Source organism: Primulina tabacum, chromosome 1 (genome assembly GCF_025594145.1).
Source record: "Primulina tabacum isolate GXHZ01 chromosome 1, ASM2559414v2, whole genome shotgun sequence".
Taxonomy (NCBI): Eukaryota; Viridiplantae; Streptophyta; class Magnoliopsida; order Lamiales; family Gesneriaceae; genus Primulina; species Primulina tabacum.
In genome coordinates, this window is record NC_134550.1 from 47793984 (window position 1) to 47804434 (window position 10451).

The window sequence follows — 10451 nt, forward strand, 5'->3', positions numbered from 1 at the left end:
TGATCCCATAAAAATTCTACCAGACATAAATAGTTAATCTCACAATATTATATCATTTTTTTATCAACCACATATCAATCAAATCATTAATCATTTAATTATTTCATCTCATGTACCAAGCGACCCCTTAAAAAATTGATTATAGATTTTTCTTTTACGAAGATTAAAATCCATAATCATTTTTTAAAAAAACATTTACAAACTGTTTAGCCCAAATCAATTAAACAAGGACCCAACTTGGCTGGAAGCAATTTAATTAGCCAAAATCCATGAAGCCCAAGCCACAACCCAATAGATGAAGCCCAAGGAAAGTTGCAGTTGGCCCAGTAAAGGTACGTTGCTGCCAGTTACGGCCATTACCCAAGGTGGAAGATCGTGGGATGATCGTGGAAAGGAGCAACTGATGGGCAGAGTGTGTCAAAAGAGAAGGGAAGGGAATCAGAAAAAGCCCCGACAAATCAACACAAAAAAAGCTACAGCAAAAGCTCTGCAGAATTCCCTATCAATTTTATGTCTGTTCATGTCAATTTCTAGTTCTAGTAGCAAAATATTCCATATGTTTATCAGTCTTCTTTGTAAAAATATTGGCCAAGTTCATAGCAACATAATGATATTTGATGTTGTTAATGGATTCCTCCTATAATCTTGTCATATTCCTCATTCAGTGTTTACGTTTTTGAGCCATTTCGAAGGAACTATAACTAACGGTCGAATCGAGACTCGCAACGCTTGGTAAACGAAGTCGGATCATTTAATATTTGGCACGAACACGTGCCTGACACGCCCGCAAATTTCGTGACAAACAAGTTGGCACGTCCGGTGGGACCCAATGCCTCCAAAGCGTACTGAGAAGAGTGAAGGAATTCCTCCATCACTGGGGAAAGGTCATCGCTCACAAGAAGAGTTTCAGGAAACTGATGCAGAAGGAAGAACGGTTGAAAGGCTCGTACACTAGTTCGAGGAAGAGACTATGAAGGAAGGAATTGCTGTTTCTGGTGGTGATGGATCTTCGCCGAACTTCATGTTGGCCATGGAGAAAAATATCCGCAGCGATCTCAAGGAAATGACTCAAACTTTCGCTACTGTCATGATGGAATTTGTGGCAGAAATGAAGGAATGGAGAAAGTCTGCAAAAGGCGAAGTGGTTATACCAGAAAGTGATAAACTTCAAGAGAATGACGTCAAGCTGCTGAAAGATCAAGGCCAAGGATCAGAGTTTCTCAGGCTGGTGAAAGTCGCCGCTTGGGGGAAGCACGAATTCCTGAATCTGCCAGGGAAGGGAGATACACTCCTCCGCACAAAAGGGATGAGGAGTTGGGGTTGAAATTCCAAAACTGCAGCAATAGTAAACAAATGGCTGGTAACGTGTTCTCTGTGACATCTCCTAACTTACATCCAGGGATGTATGTTGATGGGGGAATGCGTGGATATTCAGCGCCAGGTTTGGGGAATAACACTCGGGGGGCAATCTATCCTCCTCACCAGTTAAGACAAACTCCAACATTGGATTTTGAGATGGTACGTGATGTGATTCAAGAATTGTATAGCCCAGGAGTGAGGCCAATCAACCGACCAGAATTCCATAAACCGTATCCTGATGTTGTGGATCGTGACAACCCTTATCCAAAAGGATACCGCATTCCAAGCTTCACGTTATATTCCGGCGAAGACGGTCAATTCATCGTGGAACATGTGGCCAGGTTTACAATTCAGTGTGGGGAATTGGCAAATTTGGAGAAATTTTCTAATTACAAGTTACGTTTGTTCCCCAATTCCCTGACCAGTAATGCTTTCACATGGTATGCAACACTACCTCAAAACTCTATTATGACTTGGCACGATATGGAACGTCAATTCCATACACAATTCTTCCGGACAGTACCTGAGATTAGTATAGCGGAATTGTCAAGGGTGGTCCAAAAACCGGGGGAATCTGCCAATTATTTCATTTGTAAGTTCAAGAAGGTGAGAAGCAGATGCCGAGTTTTCCTCCCTGAATCAGAATACGTGAAAATGGCACAGCAAGGACTCGATTTTGAACTTAGAAAGAAGTTCCAAGGGATGGAATTCCGTGATTTTTATGAACTTGCTGCCAAAGTGTCAGAGTACGAGGAATTGTTACGAGAAGAGAGTCATAAAAGAAAGTCTACAGTGGGCTCTTATTTCCAGGAAGTGGAGGAATTTGCACTGGCAGAAATAGCAAATTTCGAATCACGCACTGTCCCTTTATTGAAGCGCAAGAGTGAAAAACTTTCCAAGAAAAATATTCCTCCAGTGCAAACTCCTTATACTTTCGATGCATCAAAGACGGAGGAAATCTTCGATCACTTAGTGAAGGAAAAGTTCATAACATTCCCCCCAGATCACAAGCTACCCATGAAGGAGGAGTTGAAAGGAAGAGATTACTGTAAGTATCACAATTACTTCAACCATAATACTAATGCTTGTTGGGCGTTCAAGAATGTCTTGCAGGAAAGAATCAACAAGGGAGTCCTGAAATTTCCCGAGAAAAAGGAAGCGATGATAGTGGATGAAGATCCTTTTCCCCCGGTAGCCAATGTGAACATGGGCAGTACTGACTTGCGTTTCTTGATCAATGAGAGGAGAAGGAACGGGTACGGGGACAGGTCCATCAAACCAAGATTTACCATAAAGAAGTGTTGGGTGCCTCGAAAAATGATATTTGAGGTCAAGGAGAAGAAGACAGAAGCTGTTCATGAAAAAGACCACTATTACAGTGGAGGCGGTCTGCATTATACTGGGAGGAATATGAGGTATGACAGGGAATCCATGGCAAAAAGGCTAGGGAACCAGTACCTCAGAAGGGGCCCACATCCTTGGTCGATGAATGGCGGGAGGAGAGCTGACCGACAGTTATTTCAGAAGACAAGACAAAGGCCATCCTTTCTGGATACTGATAAAAAATATGAGAGGAAGTCCCGCTTTGTTGTTCCTCCTAAAGCAGTTCCCGACGACGTATGGAGGCGAGTAGAACATCCTAAGTTTCCAAAACCTCTTTCTCGGACCCAAAAGCGACGTTTGTTGAGGGAAAAAGCTGTTGAGCGCAGATTGAAGATGGAGGAACCAGGTAAAGAGAAGAAAAAATTTGGAAGGAGGGCCACTGAAGATTATGGTGAGGAAGATGATGATTTGTTATCTGAGGAAGACAGTGAACCAGTCAAGAGGGCTACTTTCAGGGTGGGACAGATTCTCGTTTCATTTGAATGTGCCACTGGTTCGTTAATGCTACCAGAGGAGTTTAAACGCAAAAGAATGTTTGAATCCGATGTATTCACTGGAAACCAAAGTGGTACAGAATCTATTCAAACTGATATTTTGAATGAAAGCGTCGGTGTTCTTATCGATGAAGAGAAAAGAGTATTAATGAAGCGACCCACCAACGAAATGATGAAACATATCAAACCACTCTACATTTTAGCACACGTGAATGGGAAGCCGTTGTCTAGGGTACTGACAGATAATGGGTCAGCTGTGAATATTCTACCCTACGAAATTCTTCAAAAGTTGGGAAAGAATGTAGAGGACTTGATTCCTACCGAAGTCTCTGTGGCGGCTTTTACCGGGGAATTTACAAAAACTTTGGAGTGTTGCCAGCGAATGTTACTGTAGGATCTCGATCCTCGCTGTCAGATTTTTTCGTGGTCAATTCCAGCGCTAGTTTCCACGCTTTGTTAGGAAGGGATTGGATTCACACCAATCATTGTGTACCATCATCCATGCACCAGTTATTGTTGATGTGGAAAGGGGATGAAGTGGAAGTGGTACTGGCTGATTCGCAGCCATATCAATCTAATTCCAACGCAGTTGAGGCTAGATATTATGATGGAGCCTTCGGACCTATCAGAATTCGTGATTACAAGGTGAATGGACAGCAAGGAGCAGTCTACATGGACACCAAGAAACTAAGGGAAGCAGTTGAAAAAATTCTCAAACCCAGTGCCATGGCTCTCCTAGACCCATGGTTCGACTTATTATCGAGGAGGTCGATGATTAAATTCACTAAGGAAGAGATGGAAGTGGCTGCAACTTCCGAATGGAAAGCCACATTGCAGCAACTGGTGAACGAAGTGCAGTCTCAGGAGTTGTGGGACATCGATGGAACTAAAGTAATATTTGAGGAGGAATTTGGAGGTAGCGAGGAACAAGGGTTACAAATGGAGGATTTAATCTTAGCTCCGACTCAGATGAAAGATCGACAGCCGGAGACAGATGATTCATAAAGATGGAATAGATGAGAAATATTGTACAAAGTAGGCTAGATGGCCACTTTGGTTAGCTTTGTCATATTGACTCGAAGTTTCCTGTAAATATGCGAGGAATAGGCTTTTAAGCCATTCTTTGCTGAAGTTGTTTGTAAAATGATGGAGCATTGTGAATAAATAAAATCATTGCTCATGAAATCCGATGTAGTTTATGTATTTTGAGATGAATATTTGTTGTGTTGGTTGGCCAAATTGATGAAAAAGTGAAGTTCGTTTATGGCATATCTCGAAACCTTGGGGAGTATTGTTAGAAAAATGTTGTTTAACAGTTGGTTTGTAACAAGCAGTGTTGACCCGCCATGTCTGCGTCAATGTTAAAGAAAACAGGCTTTTTGTCGTTTGTTCATTTTTTATAAAAATTTTGGCAGAGTTTCCCTTGTAAATGTGATATGCCAAAATTATAAACACCTGCAAATATATCCCAAGCAACATATACAAGAACAACAATGTATTTTACAAACAAATTTTGGCTTTCAAGCCACTTTTCCAACCCGACACCTCGTAAAAGACACTTGCCAAAGCATGACAAACAAGTGCAAAAAAGTACACCTACTGTCCCTAGCCTACGTATTTTTTTTCAATGTGTATTACACTTCATACATATATGCTCAGTCAGTTGCAAAGATATTCATCCAAGCTTGGAAATTATTTTGGATTGGCCGGCGGCACTCCCAAGACGTAATTTCCATATCCATTGGTATTTAAGGTACTGCTTGCATTGGCCTTTGAGATAAATCCTCAATTCCTCCAACTATGTTCCTGCGAAATAAATGGGACCACATGAGAAATAATGGAATGTTGATCAACAAAACCATGCTTTGTGTGTGCTATTGTTGTCATTGATGTGGCACGTGTCACTTCTTTGTGAGATGAAATGAATCTTGCCATTTTTTAATTTATGGCTTGCCAAGATTCCAGAAAATGAGATCTCATCCTCAGTGAATTTGGGTGGAGCATCACAATTCCTTGTGCTGGTACATTTCTTTTAAGCGCATGGAAGATTACAGAAGTTGCACCAGCTATAGGCCAAGTTTAGAATATGGGCGCCAAGGGAGCCGTCCTGTTGAGATGCAAGCAGTGGGTGTCGCAAGGTATTGCTCATAAAAAAACTCATTCAGACATATTCACGAACACCTTGAGTGCATCATGAAATATGATATATTCTACAATGTTTTTGTGATGGGAGATTGGATAAATGGTGAAATATACCTACCTTGAGAAGGTGTGGCTTGATGTAAAGAAGTTTGATGATGACAATTTTCAGAAACTTGGATGCCATCACAAAGGCGATGTATTCGGTAGTGATATGAGACATGAGATCTCCATGAGTGGTTGAGTAGTTGTCTCAAAGTGAAGGAAGATTGGTTGTGAAAGGCAGTGAAAATGGGAAGATTTTGGGGGAAGAAGGCAAGGAAGAAGTTTATAAGGAGTAAAACCACACTGCTATCCTTTTCTTTTTTCTCCTCATCTGTCTCCTCATCATATATGTCGTGTTAGCATTTGAGCCCAACTTATAAATGGGCCAATACATTAGAATTATTACACACATAGCCAAATTGGCCCATGGGCCAAATTGGCTACGGGAGGCAATTGTTTAGCCCAAATCAATTAAACAAGGACCCAACTTGGCTGTGAGCAATTTAATTAGCCAACATCCATGAAGCCCAAGCCACAACCCAATAGATGAAGCCCAAGGAAAGTTGCAGTTGGCCCAGTAAAGGTACGTTGCTGCCAGTTACGGCCATTACCCAAGGTGGAAGATCGTGGGATGATCGTGGAAAGGAGCAACTGATGGGCAGAGTGTGTCAAAAGAGAAGGGAAGGGAATCAGAAAAAGCCCCGACAAATCAACACAAAAAAAGCTACAGCAAAAGCTCTGCAGAATTTCTTATCAATTTTATGTCTGTTCATGTCAATTTTTAGTTCTAGTAGCAAAATATTCCATATGTTTATCAGTCTTCTTTGTAAAAATATTGGCCAAGTTCATAGCAACATAATGATATTTGATGTTGTTAATGGATTCCTCCTATAATCTTGTCATATTCCTCATTCAGTGTTTACGTTTTTGAGCCATTTCGAAGGAACTATAACTAACGGTCGAATCGAGACTCGCAACGCTTGGTAAACGAAGTCGGATCATTTAATATTTGGCACGAACACGTGCCTGGCACGCCCGCAAATTTCGTGACAAACACAAACACTACATATATAACTTATGGAGAGATAGATACAGGGTAACATGGTTATTTAATTAATGATAAATTTAAATCTACATAAAGATATATTTTATTGGTATTTATAAACTTAAATTACATAAAGATACTCTGTTTATGCCTAAATCTTTAAATTTTTGAAGTTGTTTTAGAATGTTAGGGGGACTGTGTAAGAGACGTTGGGAATAATTTTGTACGAGAGAGTTTTGGATGGCCTTATAGAGAGGGTGTAATAACGTGTTATAATTCGTGCACGGGACAGCGGTGATGTTGCGGGCACAAATTTGCATAAATCAACTCACAAATACTCTTGTTAAAAAACAAACAATTTAAAAAAAAAAGTACTCACGAATCTTCATCTGTGAGATGAATAAACCTTACCGATATTCACACTAAAAAATAATACTTTTTCATAGATGATCCAAATAAAAAATCTGTCTCACAAAATATGACCTGTGATACAGTCTCACACAAATTTTTGCCACTAAAAAAATACTTTCTTGCGAGATAAATAATATATTTGACGACATACACGCTCCTGCTTGAGAGATAATAAAATGTGTTGATTGTGAATCCAGTCAGTCCCCAGTTATTAAATGCTGAATGGAAAGATCTCTCAAGCACCAGAGACAACCTGCAGTAAATTTTAATTGAGCAACAAAACGGAACTTCTCAATCTATCACACGCACAATTTCCGACTCTTCATAGTAATATACTCTGAGGATTCTCAAGTACAGACTATACAAACATCGCCTCACGAATTTTAGATAATACCATAAGGGCAAAACAGGTCACCAAAAAAATTTATTGGAAACAAACTATTCGAGTGACTAGGCAACACCATCGCCATGCATGACCAGCTTATGAAACACATGCTAATGACATTTGAATCCACCGCAAACCGACAAAACTATAATGAGGATCAAAGCAATGATAATTCCCAGAACAATCAGCTTTATCTTCATATTCTGCAGCCACATCTTTCTCCTCATCTGGGTTCCTTGGGTTCTAAAGTCTTGTGCCTGTCACACACATCAGGATACTGTTTTCCATACTTGAGAAAGTGATAATAATAAGTAATGACAAATGGCGTTTTTACATACCTGAGAGCGAAGATTCTCGGTTTTATCAACCAGAAGCTCAATTTTCTCTCCACGGTCAAGAACCTGCAGACATGGAAAGCTTCATGTTAAGTCACGCGATTAATCGGGACTCAGAATAATCTCAGATTATCTGATGATGAATTTCAATTTTCTGAGAAATAAAATAACAATAAGCCATGTAATGTTAAAAATGTTTCACCTTTTCAATGTTCTCCATCATCACCCCTTTGACTTCTGAAACCTGAGCTTTCACCTTTGCCAGCTTGCTGATCTCCTCTGGATGATCCACACAGTACTGCATTTGCTCCTTCATTTTGGGCCTAGGTTGAGATCATTGGATTAAGAAACAAAAAAGACTGGTTCACAAAAGAATGAATCTAATGATATAGAAAGACAAAGAGAAGCAGTCAGCGAGAAAATATTACCCAAACTCTCTATTCAGGCTGTTGGCCACAGCTGTAGCAGCCTTCCCTCCGCTATATTTCTTGGTAAATTCCTCCTTCAATCTTTCTAAAAATGCAATAGGAATCTGTCTCCCAATGGATTCAACAGCCACGACACAATATGCTGTTATTCACAACCACAGACTGTTAGTCCACAAAAACAAAGTTAAGATAAACAAGAAAAGTAAAAAGCACATACAAACAAGCTAGGCTTTATAAACATGCACATATTGAACAGTATACGGCTACACATTAATAAGTGTCCCCGGTAAATGTAAAAGATGCCAAAAAATCTTGGATAAATGTATTCTATGAAAATTTAATGAAACCAATTAAAAGTTTCCACCATTTCATCGAAAGAATTCATAAGTTGACGCAAACTGCAAACTAGTGCAAAAAGATCTTCTCAACTCTATATAGCCCATACAATCAGATTTATAATCTCCCCAAAGCAAAAAGCTCACAATCAATGAGGAACAACCACGCTTCATTAGCTAAATAATATAATATGTAGAAGAGTCCATTAGCATGTGTCATGCATGTCATGCAACATAATTACATTACTGACTCACTGCAACAAACAATGTTTTCGCATAACATAAGGTATGATCAAAACATTGGGCAGCATTGCATTATTCTATGGTTCATGCAACCTGTCATACAAAAAATGGTCAGTTACATCAAAGCCAGATTACAGGTCCATTATACCACCATAACTGGAAAACCTGAAACACAAGATTAGTGACTTGCTCATCGTCAAATATGCATGCTCTCATAATCAACCTGATAAAATTATAACCTAATAGGTAGGTACAAAAGTTTGTAAAGAATAAAAAAGGCCACAAGCAAGGGATTGAACTAAAACTTCATACCTAAAGTCCTAAACCACGGAGTACTATGCATGATAATAATAAATCCCCGACTTGACACAAAATGACTGTTAAATGATTAAACCATCAAACACCTAATCCCCAATCAAGATGATAAAAAAGACGCAGTTTATTTACCAAACATCAGAACAAGTTATCATAACTTGGTGAGATAAATAAAAAAAATGATTTGTTTCGCTTATTGAAGACCCTTTCTGCTCGTACAACCTGTTTAACCTAAACTAAGTTCATCGATAGATCCAAAATTAAGGGGAAAAAATGTATCAACTTAAACAAAACAACACGATTAAAAAGTCATAATTAAACGCACCAATTTAAGAAACAAATTGGAAAAAAAATCTTGTCATTAAATTCAACATACTAGCTTACAAAAAAAAACCTAATATCCGTAAGCTGCCCGAAATCAACAATTACTCATAATAACCAAGCAAAGAAAGTACCAAAAACCAAACAACATTCGAAAACAAAAGCAAATAAAAGAACAAACAGATCAGATATGCGGGAGCTTACTGAATCCATCCTCAACGAGATAATTGAAGGTGTGGCCATCGCAGTTGTAGGTGAACTTATTGTTAGTAGCAGGGAGTTTCTGAAGGCACTGCGCCGCGATTCCTGTGAAATTCCCCGTGAACTCGGTGTACTCCGCCAGGATCACCGTTCCACGCGCTACGAAGCTATAGATCAACGATTGCTGCCCCATTTCTCTTCCTCTTTCTCCCTGCGATAAACCCTAGACCTACCCACTTTAGTCTTGGTACAATTTCGAGTTTGAAATGGAGAGAGAGAGAGGAGAGTCGAGTCTAGAGGGAGAAAGGGACCGTAGATTGGACTACCCTGTGCATTTCGAATAAACAAATAGCTTTGCACGCACAAATATTCTAAATTTGGATTATGTTATATAATAAAATTTAAAATAATCCAAGTAAATATCTTATGAAACGATTTTATAAATCTTTTAACGGTGAGAATTATCAACTTTATCGATATTTATAATAAAAAGTAATACTTGTAATATAAAAAGTAATATTTTTTCATTGATGACACAAATAAGAGATATGTTTCACAAAATACACCGTCTCACACAAGTTTTTGCTCTATATATAATATATTGATATTTATGTCAATTATATCAGTTAAATCATAAAATTTTTTATTCACTATAATATGATATTTTGATAAATTAAATTTTTATATTTATTTTTTTGTGATATAAAATTTAGTATATAAACATTGATTTATATGTCTAATCACTGTAAAATTTATACTAATTTTTTATAGTTAAACTTAAAACAACGTTCCTTTCAAAATAACCAATCCATTATTTTTTAATTATATATATTGTGATTGATTTAAAAAATATATTTTTTAACTTAAAAAATATTAAGAAATGATATAAAATTAAGAATTAAACATCAGTTAGTTTCAAAATCTTATAAATTATTGGTATGTCCAAATCTAAGTCAACCCCAAGGGAATTTGGGCCAAATAATTCGAGGCTCCGATCCCCACGTATTTTACT

The 10451-nt window shown here is 38.4% G+C and overlaps 1 protein-coding gene across 1 annotated transcript; it reads right to left on the reverse strand.

Moving 5' to 3' along the window:
- Positions 1–7160: 7160 nt before the first annotated feature.
- LOC142545327 (vesicle-associated membrane protein 721-like) lies at positions 7161–9777 on the reverse strand. Its single transcript, XM_075652454.1, has 5 exons — positions 9443–9777; positions 8025–8166; positions 7799–7919; positions 7600–7662; positions 7161–7518 (listed from the first exon to the last, which is right to left on the reverse strand). Exons 1-5 carry the CDS (start codon positions 9630–9632, stop codon positions 7372–7374), a joined length of 663 nt encoding a protein of 220 aa, XP_075508569.1. The 5' UTR covers positions 9633–9777; the 3' UTR covers positions 7161–7371.
- Between the last annotated feature and the right edge of the window lie 674 nt (positions 9778–10451).

Coding starts and splice junctions, on each gene's coding strand:
- LOC142545327 (XM_075652454.1), bottom strand. CDS start 9,632: ATGGGGCAGCAATCGTTGATCTATAGCTTCGTAGCGCGTGGAACGGTG. Junction 8,167..9,442: donor TCTCGTTGAGGATGGATTCA/GTAAGCTCCCGC, acceptor TGTGAATAACAG/CATATTGTGTCGTGGCTGTT. Junction 7,519..7,599: donor CCGAGAATCTTCGCTCTCAG/GTATGTAAAAAC, acceptor TGTGTGTGACAG/GCACAAGACTTTAGAACCCA.